The sequence below is a fragment of the Jatropha curcas genome, chromosome 9 (assembly GCF_041381405.1).
Source record: "Jatropha curcas cultivar XTBG-Jc1 chromosome 9, XTBG_Jcur_1.0, whole genome shotgun sequence".
Lineage (NCBI taxonomy): Eukaryota > Viridiplantae > Streptophyta > Magnoliopsida > Malpighiales > Euphorbiaceae > Jatropha > Jatropha curcas.
In genome coordinates this window covers 4330401-4347507 of record NC_143159.1, presented here as the reverse complement: position 1 = coordinate 4347507, position 17107 = coordinate 4330401, and the positions used below count along the sequence as shown (strand labels likewise).

Sequence of the window (17107 nt, the reverse complement as noted above, 5' to 3'; positions counted from 1 at the left end):
ATGTATTTAATTGATCTAGTTTTACAAGTTTAAAATGATTGATAAAATGATTTTGCAAATTGAAGTGTTTAATAAATTTAATTTATAAATTATCAAAGTAAAAAATTAAGAGTGCAATAAAATTATAGTAATAAAATTTAGAAGTAAAATTATGTATTCAATCGTTTCTTTAGCATATATCATAATAATGGGAAAAAATTAATTATTTACTCCCAATGTATAATAAGCCAATTATAAATTGATGACACTTTAAAAATATAGGTAAACATTTTCTCCCTTCATTTTTATATTGCATCCTAAATTAATTTTAATTGCATTTATTACACGTCAAATGTAAAGTTTATTTAGTGTATGTGTTAATTCATATGTAAAGAGTAGACAAGTATTTTCTGAAAATAATATTACCTTAAAAATGATCGATGCATTTTAATCAATAAAAAAAAAATGAAAAAGATCATTCTAAGGATCAATCGGCAAATTATAATGATAAAGGATAATGTACTATTTAATTCCTTACACTTTGACCTAATTAATTATTTTTTATTTATAAAGAGGTCTAATGAAGCGAAATAAGACAGATTACATAATAGAGTTAATCCTCTCCTAACTCACCAAATTAATAAAAATTTATGTGAGAAGATTCAAATCAAAAACTTTTCACTCCTTACGTAAGAAAACTAATCAAATCACATTTAATTGACATCCAGTTAACTATTTGATCATTCTACTTTGAAAACCTAATTACAATATCTCCAACTTTATACCTTTATCCATAGAGCCGTTTTATTGTCAATTATGATCAATCATACGCAAAAATAAGTGCAGTCAAACGTGAGAGGGGAAAAAAAAAATCTTGATGACAAAACTTCCATAACCACCTCCATTTCCAAGCCTTCCTGCCTCTCTCATCTCATTGCTGTCTAAAACTCCCATCTAATCAATCATCCGCGTTATATTTTCAAACCTTCAACCTCTTAAGCGGAGGGATGGGCATTCAGTTAAACTGAATTGAATCAAACCGAATAAATTTGACTTAAGTCTAACTGAATGTATTTCAGTAGCGGTGGAATACAAATCAAATAGAATAAAAAATGAATTGAACTGGTTCAACTTAACTTGAATTCAATATTCTAAACTAAATAAATTGTTTTGGGCATAAAAATAAATTTAATTAGTTATATATGATAACAGAATCAAAAATCAAAAACCGAACAATCTTTCTCACCAAATATATGGATGATCGAATTTTTGAAATGTCTGATTAGTCCGGCCAAAATAAGTTAATTTGGTTTGGCTTTCGACTAGAATCAACAATGTCAAGGAAAATAGAGAGATAATCGATGAATAGTTATCTAGTGAGGGTGAATGTAGGATAAGATGGGGAAAAAAATTAGTTATCATATGATAATGATGGATATTACAGCCATTGCTGGGTAAGAGAGAACGTAAAAATAAAAAGATAGGGAGGGGAGAGAAATATTTTTTTAGAAGTAGAATCATAACTCTATAGATATGGTGGAAGTGTATTTTTGAATTGTTAGTAGTAATTAACAATAAAAATAGAAATTTTTGAACGAAAAGACCATTGAGTTTGTCAGAATTTATAAAGTAGGGACCTTTTAATGTATGAACAAGATAGAGAGACCAAGTAATACTCTACCGTAATTATATATACACATACACACGTTATCTTTTCTTTTATCCGTCCATTCAATCCATATCATTCGTGTATATATATAATATATATATATATATATATGAAATAGTGATCTTATCATGGAGAAAAATCAGTTCACAATTCACGCGATTCTTTTGTAAGTAGAAATTTTTTATCATAGGCGTATAGAATAAAGCTGTAGTCAATAATTTTTTTGTTAGTAGACGAAAAAAAACAATGTAAATCCTTTAATAGCAAATAGTAATCCATATATAATTTTATATATACCGATCAAAGACCCACCAAAGTGCAAAACTCAGTATCTTTCAAAAAACGGATTACTATTTTAAGAGTGCATAACTAGGATAAGCTCATACTAACCCATTAATTTGGAATCCAATTAAGTAAAAGGAATTTTCCATCATTTCACCGAAAATTTTCGGTTTTACAGTATAGATGCTTATGACCCCACTCTATGCCTTGCGGCAGTGATTTCTCTGGTATTATGTACTTTACCAAAATGATGTTGTATTAATAGACTTACAATCTAACAATAGACTCAGGTTCGAATCTTTCTCTTCAATACTCAAAAAAAAAATGTTAACATTCACAAAAAAAAAATAATAATAAAGAAAAAAATATGAGAAGAAAATTTTTTCATTCAAGTTAAATTCAAAACTTAGTTTGTTCCACCCAACTTACTTCCCCTTAATTTCCTTCTACTTGGTTTATGGTTTAAAGTTTAGAGTTTAAGGCATAAGGCTTGTCCAAAGTTCAAAGACTTCTGCGTTTGAGGTGAATATGTTATTCTTTATTTTAAAAGCCTTCAACTTTTCTCTCATTTACAGATAAGGTAATAAATTCAAAGCTTGAAAATAAGTATCTCTTATTCTTTTAAGGGTCTGTTCCGTTTAGTTTAACCTTCGTAAGATTAGCTAATAAATATTGATATTTGATAAAATTTTGACAACACTTGTTATTAAAATGTAAAATTACCATTAAAGATACAATTAGTATGATATATTATAATGTATAGTGTATATACATTTTAATCTTTAAGGTAAATATGCTATTCTTTATTTTAATATAAATTTTATGCTATTCTTTATTTTGGATCAACCCTTGTAGCAATCTACTCTAATATTGTTCAGTCACAGCCTATACAAATTGACTGAAGGATGTTACTTCATCATAACAAATAACATAAGCTTGTCTTGGATAGTTCTTTCTCTAGAATATGTTAAAGAGAAAAATAGATGGCATCCTAAGGGCTTCACTCTTTAGAAATAAAAATGTTAATAACTGAATGAACAGAGAGAATAAATTTCTCACATTGTTTCTAACATTTTCTGGGTATAATCAGTAAGGAAGATAGAGCCATTCTGTTGACATCCTTGCCTCTTAGAAGCTGAATGAAGATAAAAAGGCATTTATCGATAAAAATTATGTGAACTATTTACACCTTACTGTTGATGGTTATAGGTATAGAATCTATACTCCCTTGATTGATAGCTTACTGAAATATTCAGGCATGATGTATAGGAGAAATTAACATCCTCTAATCACTCATCTATTTATCAGGAGCAGATACATTAAATGGCCATCATTGTGTATGGTGTTAAAAGAAAACTTCTAATTATGGCATAATTAGAAGTGCAGTTGAAAAATCATGAGAGAAGTCACTAACAGAAATAATGCAGAAGTTGATGTAACAAATAGAAAAAGATTCATCCCAAAGACGAGAGAAAGAAAGAAACAAAACAAAACGGATTCTTCAAAAAAGAATTTACTCAGGATTGAAATCTACCATCCTCTCAAAATTGATAATTTCAACTCAGCATTGAATACTTAGATATTAAAGAGTTGTTACCTGGCCTCATTTCTTGTTCCAAAGTGATCTGAGCAATCAAGTCTTCAATTCACTATATCTTTAGGTAGCATCTGGTCAGCCTGTTTCTGGGTTCCATATTAGTATTTAATCTGCTTTTTTTCGTTTTAAAAAAATTTTTGGAGCATTAGAAAGTAGGAACTGGAAGGGGATCCTTGGTGCAACAGTAGAGTTGCCGCCTTGTGACCTTCATGGTCAGACCCTTAGCATAGCGGGAGCTTCATTAGGCTAGGAGTTTTTGATGATGTAGTAAGGCATACTTATAGATAGGAATATGATCAACAAACTAGATGAGCTTGAGTGTCTTTCTTTTTTCATCTGTGGGAGGGTTCTGGAAATTCGTAATAAAATATATGGTGAGTGTTTAAGAATACCTTGCCATGCATCAGCTGCAACAAATTTCAGACTAGATAGATCATAGATCGTCATTTGTGTCCTCACCACTTTAGTCAAATCAATAGGCTAAACTGTTGCTAGCAATAAGAGCGGTTTGTCAATACCAAAATAGCATTCATGTACCTCCAATTACTTTGCCATCTTCACAGTCATGGACTCTTGAACCAATGATAACTATGAAAAGCCACTAGCAAGGGAATCAGAGGTATTAGAACACAAAGTAAACCATCATTCATCCCTATGACTGCCTCATCCATTGTCCCACATATTCTCATTATCCAAACCTTTGCAGAGAGAGGCAACACTTGGACAAGCCCTAATCTCTGGAAATAAGCCTACTTTTTCTAACTTTGAGAGCTCCGGTATGACCCTTAAGAAGTATACTAGGAATGGTCAAATACTGTTGTTTACTAGAAAAGTAACTAAACTTGTTCATTAACTCCATCATTAAGTAGTTCCGAAGATGTTCTTTCCACTAAGTCAAGTGCCAGATTATTTCTTTTTTCTTTCTGCCATTCAGCAATTACCTTGTACTCTTGTCCTGTGTCTTAAATACACCCCACTCCCCCCTCCCCCCACCCCCAATCTTCATTATGAAAATAATCCATCTCATTCAAACTCCTACAAGATACAGCTTTCTAAGGAAACTTACTTACCTATGTATGTTATAAATCCCTCCCCCAAACCCCACCCCGCCCCACCAAAAAAAAAAAGGAAAAAAAAAAAAAAAGAAATGAAGATCATCCAGCATGGTTGCATGGTCAAGATTATTCCAAATGAAAATAACACCAAATAACCATTTACAGTTTATGGGAATACCTGACCCATTAACTTTTATAGCTAATGAGCCTATGTCTAGAAATGTCACATTCCCACATGATGGATGGAAATATTTGAGCAAGGCCATAAACTGCATATGATTTGGTTAAGAAATTTTTGAAAAAGCATAATGTGCATTGAAGATCTACAACGTCAATGATTGCAAATAATATATGATAACACTTTTCTCATAGAAGAAGATGAAGAGGAAAACTGCAATAATGTAGAGAAAAAGCAATCAATTTAGCACTCATGCTATATTTCAATTCCTGCTAAGTGAATGTCCTATTATTAGCACAAAACAGGGGGTATGAAAATAATCAACTTTATCAACCAACATCAAAATCCGAGTCAGCTAGATTAAATACAGAACATATATTCGAGCTTGCATTTATTTAATATCTAAGAACTAGGCAATGATCTCCCAGTTACTGCTTCAATAGACATAATGTGACAGAACATGTACGTTACCATCCTGTGCAGTTATGCATATGGTGATCAGTGACATTTTATTCCTAGATGTTATATTGTGTTAACAAAAGCACGACTATTCTATCTGATAAAATTCAAATCTCCTCTTACAGCATGAAATCAGTAATCGAAAGATACAACAAATCAAAAGAAGAAAATCATCAGATGGGAAACCCAATCTCTGAAGTGAAGGTATTTCAGTACCCAGTCCTCAGATTTCTTTGTTACTACATTTACTTGAATCTTATACATGGTAAGACTTCATTTTTACACTGTATTCATCCATAACCATAACTTACATGTTTCTGGTCTTCTTGAGTCTAAATCTTTTGTGCACCTAGCTATATGACACAAAGAACAAGTTGAACTTTGTCATTTTCCTTAAGCAAACTGCTTACTGATAGAAACAACATACACAAAGTAACAACAATTTTCAATTCAAGAAGCCCTTGGCAAAACAATATTAAACACAACTACCCTAGCTTCCACCATGTTGAGAAGACAGCATCTGTGTCCTATCTGTTTTAACATTATCATAGCATAGACAATGACCACCTTATTTGTATTCAAAATATAATGTCAACTTAGAACAAAAAAAGGCCTTTCTGTTACTGTTCAATTTCATAACATGTACCTACATGCTTTATGTTGCCGCTCTAACACCACAAACCTCCTCTGTTAACGGGTTGGTGACCACTTTTTCATAGATAAAGTCATTTCAATGAGATGGGCCGAGTTATCATAAATTAAGGCTTACTACTAAGAAACAGTTCAGTTACTTCCCATTGAGAAATGCTCTTTTGTGACACTTTCATCAAATTATTTTGCAAATCTCATACATCCCATAACTGTTACGTTATCTATCATGTGGTCACTGGATATTGCAAAATCAGAAGCAAGTTATGTCAAAAAATCAACCACTAACAAATAAATAGGAGTGTAACAGAAACTGAAATGAAAAAGTTTATGATATTCAGCTTTTGGTAATTGCAGAATAGGTGATATGTTGATAAACTTTGCATTTTTTTTTTTTTACTAGTTCTGGCAAAGGGAGGCAGCAATGTTGAGGCAACAACTGCAGAACTTACAAGAAAATCATCGGTATGATCTTTTCCTTGAATATTAATTTTTCATGGTCCTGAAAAGAGTGAAATTGAGCAAAAACAAGTAATTGGAAACTTTTGATAGGTGAGTTGTGTTATTATTTATAGTCAAATACCTGCAGACATCACTTGTCTCCATGTGATCCCATGTCTCTTGAGGCATGCCAAGCATGTTCATCATGCGAAATGGGACCAGGCAGCTACTGGCCTTCTCCCTATTCCCATTTCCTCAAACTCCCACCCCTCACCAGGGAGAAGTGAGTTTTTCATCCTCTGATAACAATGTACTTACTTATAAAATAATATTTTTCTTAGAGAAGTATTCAGGCACTTTTCAGTTGTATCATGATGCAAGTGTAATTTAGTTTACAAGCATCACCCCAAACCTGCAATGGATAATTATGGATGAATTGCAGGTAAGACAAAGAAAGTACATTGAAAACATATGGAACTTGCAAGTTTTAGTATTTGTTACAACCAACTTTGTTATTTATGCATTTAACATTTGTCTAAATCAGATTATACTGCATATTTTGCTCCGTGAAGTGTAATCAAATATGTTATCCTATACAAATCAACAACACTTGAAGTATGAACAAACTAGAGAAAATAAATAAAGCATAATCTACAAATGACTAGAGAAAATAAATAAAGCATTCATATTTAATTTATTGTAAATGCTAAGCTATAACAGAAATGCAGAACTGACACAAACTACAAGAAGGCAACAACTAGTGTATTTGGTTGGATAAGAGAAAGGAAAAAGAAACAATTATTACACAGTCAGAATTTCATATATCTATGAATGTATGAACAAAGAAATCACTCATAAATGACTCATTTCAATTACAAAATCATAACATAAAAGAGAGGGAAAAATGAGAACTAGTTTCTATGCCATTTCCTTGAGAAATATTTTCTCAGCTTCTTCCTTTTTGTGGTACTCAATATAAAACTTTACTCAATATAAAACTTTTCTCCCTAGCACATTTGAGAAAACCAAGATAATAAAGGCAGATGTAAAAGAGAACATAAAATACAAAAAGGAGGATGAAAACTCACTGCAAATTGTGATATGCCACCCTTGCAAATTATAGAATGATGCAATTCCTACATGTCAAGTTTAAAGAGGCTTAATATATCTGTCCACTGCACTTATATATTTAGACATAGATAATGATAATTCAAGTTCATAATATTCATGCAAACAGAAACTTTATTGTGCTACATTGATGAGTTCTATAAAGTAGGTATTTGTTTAATGAAACGTTCTTTTATTCTCTGTTTATTGATTCTAACTGACATCTTAACATTTCAACATAAGTTGTTAATGAATGCTTATTCAACCATTCATGCAAGTATCAATTATCCTGATAATTGTGACTACTACTCATTTTGCAAATTTGTAAACACAAACCCTAACTTCTTTGACCCATGTTAATTACAATAAAAATAAAAATTAAAAAAAAAAAAACAATGTCCCCTTTAACACAAAAATACACAAACTGTACCATTTAGGAACCTTCACATCATTTCTCCCATCATCAGGAAGCAAAGAAGAAGAAGAAGAAGAAAAAAGGGTATTATCAAACACTCAAGTTATCCAAATTAAATAGAGCACAAGAATTCAACAAAACAGTGTCATTTAGGAAGCCATAACCTTGAGACAGTGGATATGAATCAATATTAGTCAAAGTCTTGAAGAAAACTTACATAATTATCTTCTTTCCAAATTCTTTCGTTGTAATGGACTAACGTGTAAATGATTGACTTGTTGCTGTATCAGTCTAGCGTCTTTCAACACCTTCAACAAATACCTTCAGCAACACCCATAAAGTTCACATTGCAAGTATTTAGATTCCAAAACTAATAAAACTATGTATTCTAGAACAATTTTTTATTGTGCCATCATAAATCAGTGCAGTCAGTTATTACGCTGAACAAAATTAAGACTACAGATACATCTAATGGATCTTCCTGGTAGTTTAGCGTAGTTTCATCAGGACCTTCAATCTAGCTTTGGAAATGACAGGTATGCAATTACTTTTACACATGAAATATTCTAACCCATCAAATGCACAAAGAACAGACATTTATAACCTACTAAACATTTTCAGTAACTATCAATGAATTCTAAAACTAGATAGAAAAGTGATAATAATTTCACTAACTGGGAGGAAGATTGATAAATTTCGCGCAAGATCAACCACAAACAATTATATAACAAAGAACCATAGCAACTACTTTCACTCATACAAAATTTGCAGTGTACAATGTTTAAGTATTCATCAAAACAAATATTTTAATCAGAAAATGAAGCATTCAGCAGGTCCTAATTATCTCAACAGCTACATATTCACACTAGGACCAGTTATTACAATTAGAAGAAATTGTTGATTGCTTCCCATTGTGGATACTTAACAACATGTAAAATTAAGGCAAAGTTTCCAAACGCTGCATTTGTTGCAACAATAACAGGCAAATGATGGGTGAAGAGCTAACTGGATTGAACATAAAGGAGTTACAAAATTTGGAGAGTCGACTGGAAATGAGTCTCAGGGGTGTTCGAATGAAAAAGGTGCGGAGGTCTTCTCCCAATTTTCTGCCTTAAAATTTTAGAACATGTACATATTAGGCACACGAAATAATTATGCATGCCACTGATATCAATTTCTGACATCTTTAGGACCAAATTTTAATGGATGAAATAGAAGACTTAAACAGAAAGGTGAACCCACAAAACCAGGAACGATTGTCTTACTTCAAAATTTCCAAGTTCAAGTGGCCAAACCTAACTTTATTGTTTTTGCAGGGAAACCTCATTCACCAAGAAAATGTGGAACTCTATAAGAAGGTAAACCTAATTTGTCGAGAAAACACAGCATTGCATAAGAAGGTAGAGATTTGCATAAATAATGAAATCTTCAATTAATCCAGGGAAAAATGAACCAAAAAATCAACCCTAAGTATTACATAAGACAAAGAGCATTTTTAGATTCCGTTCTGATCATAAAATTGGCATATTTCAGGTTTATGGAACAGGGAATGTCAATGGAGTAAACAGAGATTACCTTAGCTCCAATGGCCTTGGCAGTGCTGAGGAATCCCATGCACCTGTCCATCTTCAGCTAAGCCAGCCACAGCAACAGAACTATGAGACACCAGCAAGAGCTACGAAATTGGGGTATGAACTCATAGAACAATTATTTTAATCACGTCTTCCAGTTGCTTTCCATAATCTTAATGTCAGACCCTTTTTTCCTTTGATGACTGCAGCAGATTACAATTGCATTAGCAAAGCAATTCATCTACTGGATTGGATGTTACGTGATATTAATGGCTCATAAATTTCATAATTATGCTTCTACTGGTACCCTTGTGGTTGAAAACCACTGACCTCAACAAACAAACTTTGGTTTGACATGATCAATGAAAAAAAAAATTGTAGCATGTATGTGACGACCAAGTGAACTAGCAGCTTATGTAAAGAATTTAAGTGTAATAAAGAGAGTGACAATGCAGTCCATATGCTATGCTGGACATCTTTTTTAAGTGATCATATCCTTAAAATGAACAAGCACGATTGCCATACAAGTGCTTCACGCTTACTTAAACACAAAGCCAATATATGCATAGGTCATGTGATGGAATAAAACATGACAACATCAGGATTCAGATGCTTTAGGAAGATATCAAATCGGCTGAAACGTTAAAAAAAAAAAAACATAGAAGCATAATTAACAAAATACTTAGGAAAGTGCAAAAGCCTTTTAACTCAGATTTCAATTTGGCTTTTAGCTTCAAATTGTTTCTGGAGGGAAGTGCTAACATATCTACCTTCATGGACTGATCAGTTATTCAATCACTAACTTTAAGTGATTTCATCAGTTTACTATGACAATGATATGTGGGAGACCTAGACAAAATAATTCATTCAAATAAAAAACCATTCTTTGCCCAAATGGAGAAAAAAAAATGACCAACACAAACTATTAAAATCAAAGAACAAAGAAATGAGACAAACAAAAAGTAGCAAAAGAAAAAAAAGAGATGTCCATAAGCAGCAAGTTTCAACAAAACAAAGGCATGGTGATAGTATTCTAACAATGACATAACTGCAGCTTTGAAGCAGAACTAGATATGATATATGGAATGACTTCCTAGGTAATTATTAGTAAACTGTTTATAAGATGTGGAAAATAAAAATTATTCTCCTTGATGCTAACAATTGACTAATTTTAATGCTCATGTTGTGACAGAAGATCACCTCAATCAGAAAAGTTGCCAAAGAGACCTTCACATGGCCAGACATCAAGTAGAAAATTTAGTTTCGGCAACTTCAAACCAACAGAGCACAAAAGAGCATCTATAACTTCAGTGAGCATCCAGCGATTAAGGTCAGAATATGAAGCACTATCATCAAGTCTGAGATTATTATTAAGGAAATATGCTAACAATAGAGATTCCTTTATGAACAGCTTAAGATTGTTTAACAGTAAGAAGTTTGTGATTCCCAAATTATTTCATGATTTATGCTTCAGCAAAGGATAGAATGAAAACCAAGCACTGATTTTAAATCTACAAGCATGGCTGGAAAAAATAAGATGGAACTTGTTTTCATCTCAGACTACATTGTCGCAAAAAAAGATGTACAGTGTTTTTCAATCATTTTTTCCCAAATATTTATGAGCATTGCTTCTCTCATTACTGAATTTCATTGGAAAAACTTTCTAGTAGATTCATCTCTGGCATTGATTAATACAACATGCATTGAGGCAAATAAGGATACATGTCGGTACAAAACTGTTATTTTGCACACTTCCAATTACTCAAAATATGGAGACAAGAACCTTTAAGAGTCAAATCTAACAAACACCTGTGAACTTACCCTTGAATGGAAAAATCTTAAGGAACAGTTGTATAAAATTCATATGCACATATACTACATTTTAATATATGAGTATAAATTATACACATAAACAGATTTAAAAAAAAAAAAAAAAAAAAAAAAAAAAAAAAAAGCAATCCAATTTGTACACTGCCATATAATTCTGCGTATTTAGGAAAGCCTTTCAAGGAGTTAAATAGCACAGTTTTGAGAATGCAAAAGGCCAGTATGAACCAAAAAGTAGCACAATGAATGGTTTGAGAAAGTATAAAAGAAGAACTTAGGGATTTCAGTTGTCGCCTCAAGAACGATCATTTCCTAATGCAAAACTGTAACTTGATTATGCTATAATTGCACCAAGCTGCAAGCCTTTTTTACCATCACTGCACTTTCTTGCAACTCTTTTGAGTTATTAACACATTTTTCCGGTAAAGTTCCATTATCATTGTTGCACTTGCATGCAACTATTGCATCAGCATTGTCCTACAACCCTTTTCTCATCCCTGTGTACCATCAACCCCATTTGCAAGTTCTCAACACATCCTCAATTCAAGCTAGTTCAAATCAGTTTATGAAATATTTTTCTACATTCTACTCCATTTAGACCTAAATTTTTAGAGAGGACTAGAGATATCAAATTCTGTTCAGCCCATATTTCCTTTATCTTGCCCCTTCAGCTCTTCACTCCTAAACCTTGGATGTGCTCAATCTTTCATCCTGCTAATCTATACTAGATATAGCCAAACCACCTCAATTGACTCTATCTTAACTTATCTAGTTATATGGCATTCCAATTTTATTATTAAGGCGCTCATCCCTGAACTAATCTCTATATTTCCATAAATATCATTATTTGCACTTATCATGGTACTAAAGACTTGGTCAGTTAAATTGTATTGTGGCATCTTATACAGTATTATATCCTTTTGCTATTAAATGGTGGCACCATCTTTTGGAAAAGGCATCCTAAAACAATCATTCAAAGCAATTGTGTTCTCAAAACTCTATCAAAACATACATTGATTACAAACTTGAGTATGTGGAACTCTCTAGATTAGTTTAAGTAAACATGGAAGAGTTAAGTATTTCTAAACAAGGAAAATGTAATAACCACATCACTACTAATCCTTTTTTGACTGTCATTGTACTTTCCAATGATCTTGTCATTAGTATAATTCCAGTACTACAAACTTAAAGATGTGTAACTCTCTAGACTAGTTTTAAGTAAACATGGAAGAGTTAAGTATTTCTAAACAAGGAAAATGTAATAACCACATCAATACTAAATCCTTTTTTTGACTGTCATTGTACTTTCCAATGATCTTGTCCACCCTAATTATTATAATTCCAATTCAACAATTTATTGTTATATTGATCTACAATTTAGTTGTAGCTTCTTTTTTTATGTACAAGTAAAGAAATTTTCTTAAAGAGAGAGTTACAACATAAAGAACAAGGTTAACCATATCTCAATACTATTGGACTAATTTGGAGACAAAGTGTGTCCTAAATTACTTAAATGAAAAAATGGCATGGGAAGACCATTTTGAAAAGCCCATTACTACATTATTTTAATTATTACGATGAACCTAATCTTAATTATTTAGTAGTATACATTTAAACAAATTAGGATTCAAGCGCCACACCCCACATGGAAACCATGTAAAGAAAAGTCATAGAAAGTGCTCAGCAACTTTGGCCCCCTACTTGAAACACATCACCAAAGACATAGCCATCATCAACTTCTTTTGAGTTCATGTATCTTTTAGCTAAAGTAGAGAGATGAAAAAAATATGATCTCCTTCTATCGCCTTTATCCATTCAACAGGGATTTCGTTTCCAAATAATTTCTAAATGTCGGAAACCTAAAATGTAATTTTTCTTAATTGATCTTTGAAAATGTGATCCACAACATGTTTATCCCAAGTTTGAGAACCCCCTAAAGCCTTTTCCATTTAGAAAAGATATAGTATGATAGGAATCCCAAGGCAATATGTTTCCAAAGAAGAGTCATATTCAAGCCAAAGCCTTTCTTTTTTAAACACCTAGAAGGAAGTGCTTTTAAGGCCAATTTTGATCAAGAGTGGGCAGTGATATGATTTGAGTCTAGAGAAGTGCTCCACTCATATGTTAAGAAAAATGGACAACCATTTAGCTTTATTAGACACCATCTCCACTATGCTATGTACTAGTAGCATATGTTTAGCAGGATGCATGGATAGTTTTGGTTTTTATTTTCCATATAACTAGATTAAGTGTATAAAGTAGAATGATTTACTACTCACTTATTTTCTTTGGTTTGGGATGATGAACGAGTATAAAGACGTAGATTTATGTTATTTTTACTATGGTTTGACGTATTTAGCCAAAAAAATATTCCTTGAATGTTAAATGACTAACTATCATCACAATAATTGCTATGAGTAGACCTCTTTTCTCACCTCCTGCTAGCGTTCCACCTTCTAGACCGGTATTGGCTAAATTCTAGAAAACTTTTGACTTTGTAAATTACCAACATTTATCCTTGAACATCCAATGGGGAAGGTTTTCTTTGATAAAAAATGTAATATAAGCTTCCTTTAAAAAAGGTTCTTTTTGATGATCTATGGCAATATGCTTAACAACTAGTTTTTAATTGTCTCCCCCTTCATACAAGTTCATATATAAGCATGACAAACTCAAGTAAACTATTTCTACTGGGCCTTTCTACAAAATTAATGCAAGAATTCCTTATCCATCATTGGTCTAGTACCAATTTGGGAGCCCTCTAGCTCTGAAGTTACTTTTAAATTTTTTATAAAATAGTGAATTTTTTTTGTTTGCGCCACCAACTTTTGCAAATTTTCTTTGGCTCCCCTGGCTTCAAAGGCAAGCTCATCATTGATTAAGTCAAACCAAAACCCCAAACTAACAATTTTACCCTACATTTGGAAATATACACAGGGCAAAAAACAGTAAAGCTATCAAACTAGAGACTCGTATTATCATTCTTATGAATATGGACTCAAAGATAAATAGAACCTGAGCACACTATTGTATTTTGTGATTATTTGTATCAGTTATGCTCATAATCTTTAAAAGATATTGGTATCTCACATTCCCCCTTACAAAGCCATTGACCAATTAAGATGGTGTTCGTATTACTTTGTTAAATTGTTAAAGTGATTATAAACTACTTCACAAGTTAAGCTGATTGTGTAATGAATTATCTATAAACAATTTTGCAAGCAATTAACCAAAGGACAACAAACAAACAAACTTCAACATCTAATTTTTGCATCTTATGCTATTTAGGGGAAGAGGTAAGAGTGGGGGAAGCAAAGATGGGACGATGTTTTTATCTTCTCTTATTTGGAAGAAAGGGGAAATTGAAAAGAGAAAATATTCCAAAAGATCTTATTAAAACCAAAAAGACAAGAAAACATAAGGAAACATTTCTTTGATATTTGTGTCAGTGTGAAAATTCTCTCTGATTATAAATCATAAATGTGTCGCATAAATAATTGCCATATATGAACACTTGAAGTGAATTCAAGATATGACTATTCTCCACCATTATGTCTATACATAAGTTTGGATTAAGGAATTTTATGAACATACTTCTTTGTGCCATTTAAGTATAGTTTGGATTGAGGGATCTTAGATGGGAAAATTCAAACAATCCATGGATTTAACCCGATTTCATTGTTTATTTGGTAAACAAATGATAAAATCCATAGATTTCAAAAAATCTCTCATTCTCCGAAATTATTAATAAATCCCTCAATTAAAATCCCACATAAAACATGGAATTTTCCAACTCTTCATTTTAATGAATACAAGATTCTAAAAAGTTCTATGTATATAATTTATAAAATGCCCTTCAAAATTCATGGATCTAATCTCCATAGTAAAACAAACTCACTCGAACTATTCCATGGAGTTAAAAACTCATATAATTAATTGCATGAATTTTAACAAATTCTATAAGTTTCAAAAACTATTAATCCAAAGATTGACTACTTGTTGCTTGATGTGAAATTTTACTATAACCAGAAATCACAATTATGTTGCATATTGTCATGAATTACATTTATTAAAACAATATCTTTCGATAATGAAAAAGGTTCCTCTGTGATTCATATTTTATGTGAATATGTGAGCAATAAGTACATTTTTCATCATATCCATGCAAGTACTAATATGATTTTCATTTATTTTAAGACTAGCCATCCACATATCCCCATCTTCCAAAAGATTATTTATAAGCTCTATTAGTCATTCGAGAAAAGAAAATGTCATGCGTAAAGAGCCAGCAAACATCACAACCATGAAAAGAAAATTACATAATGATGTGTTTTTTCATTACATTTCATTGAAGTTAAAAAAAAAAAAATTAGAAAAACGACAATAACAACTTCCACCTTGAATTACCATCCAAAATGCAAAAATATAAAGATAAAATTAAAAAGGAGAGAAAATTAAAGAGCCAAAAGTTTGAAAGTACAAACATGTGCAGTAATAAAAACAAAAGGAGGGCCATGGAGGACATATTTAATTTACTTTAACTGATATTATACACATATTGTTATATGTACTCTGAGTGTATCACCTCTTATTATTTCAATAAGACAGTAATTGAAATCAATTAAATGGCTAAACGTGTATTTTAGGTGTTCAAGATTTAGAAAAAGGGTGGTTTAAGCAATATTTTATGTGCTCAATTGAGAAATCAAACGTTACCTACTGAAACTAACTACTCAGAAATATAACAATTCTCCAACAATATGATTAAGCAATGCAATTCAACAATATAAGATTAAAATAAATGCATAACACCACACAACATCAAATCTCTCCACAGTGCATTCATTGAACGAGAATAAAGTTAGAACTAAAATCAAAGTAATAAAAATAAAAGATAAAGGTGAACAGTTCTTGTGCTAAAGACTATACAGTTCAAAAACAGGAAAATAGAATATCAAAAAAGTACCTTCAAAAAGTTCTGACCTCAAAGCCAAACGGCATCAGCTGACTCCGTTGCTCCTCCAAATATCAGGAGCGGATAATTCAAACTGTAAAAAAAAAAAAGAAATTTAAAAAATAAAAAATAATCACACAAAAAAGAAAAAAAAAATGCTAATGAATCTAGCAGAAAAAGATTAAAAAAAAAAAAAAGTGAAATGATCCGTCTCGCAAGAGGCTTGCAATGCATGTACAAGCAGGAGGTTCCTAGTTCAGTTTTTTCTTCATTTTCTTAAAGTTTCTAGGTAACCAAACGGATCTTAGAACAAGTAAATCGGAACATGACATGAACAAGATCAAAATTAACAATTCCTGAACGATTCAATCGATAACTTACTGAAGAGAAACCACATTAAAGCGTTGATAAATCTCAAAAACGCAGCGAGTCATCGACAGAAACTCGAAGAATTTTGCATAAAAAAAATTTTCAAGAAAAATATTGAAATCTTGGGGAAAATCGGAGAGAAAAGAGAAGGAAAAAAATCTGAAAAAAAAAAAATAGAGGAGATCTGTTTGAGTACAGAAATTTTGCAACAATAAGAAGACGAAAGGTTTTTGTTCTCAGAGAGAGAAAGAAGAGAGAGTGGAAATATCTGAAACTGAAGAAGGTTTCACGTTTTATAGTGTTACAGTGTGGGGGAGGCTAAAGCTTGGGCTGCCCCCACTTGATCTATACACGTAATCAACCAATCCAATTTGTGCTTTTTCTTCAGATATTTTTGGGGGTTTTCTTTTTTTTTCTTTTTTTTTTTTTTAATTGCAATGACCTAGATTCGGATTCTTTTAGACGGGGTTTATTTCAGTTTCTCTATTTCCGGGACAGCTGCTGTTTATAACTGCTGTTTCACCGTAGCCAGCAGGTACTTCTTTTATTGAGCCGG

The 17107-nt window shown here is 31.9% G+C and overlaps 1 protein-coding gene and 1 long non-coding RNA gene across 7 annotated transcripts; one reads left to right on the top strand and one right to left on the bottom strand.

The window, feature by feature from the left end:
- Positions 1-519: 519 nt before the first annotated feature.
- On the bottom strand, positions 520-16830 carry LOC105630742 (uncharacterized). 5 transcript variants are annotated; one of them, XR_016322471.1, is made up of 7 exons: positions 16564-16830; positions 16195-16276; positions 9406-9604; positions 8048-8151; positions 7397-7444; positions 3528-6720; positions 520-3065 (listed from the first exon to the last, which is right to left on the bottom strand). It is a non-coding gene; the product is annotated as an uncharacterized LOC105630742 (long non-coding RNA). The 5 variants fall into 5 exon arrangements; XR_002284008.3 differs by having other exon boundaries at positions 2819-5572; positions 6320-6720; positions 16564-16828; XR_002284007.3 differs by having other exon boundaries at positions 2819-6369; positions 6451-6720; positions 16564-16828.
- Positions 5346-9609, top strand: LOC105630743 (MADS-box transcription factor 27). 2 transcript variants are annotated; one of them, XM_012212678.4, is made up of 6 exons: positions 5346-5423; positions 6271-6332; positions 8813-8912; positions 9021-9062; positions 9147-9230; positions 9364-9609. In XM_012212678.4, exons 1-6 carry the CDS (start codon positions 5346-5348, stop codon positions 9544-9546), a joined length of 549 nt encoding a protein of 182 aa, XP_012068068.4. In that variant the 3' UTR covers positions 9547-9609. The 2 variants fall into 2 exon arrangements, with proteins under 2 accessions (XP_012068068.4, XP_089581859.1); XM_089725733.1 differs by lacking the exons at positions 5346-5423; positions 6271-6332 and having other exon boundaries at positions 8158-8912; positions 9021-9188.
- Positions 16831-17107: the final 277 nt, after the last annotated feature.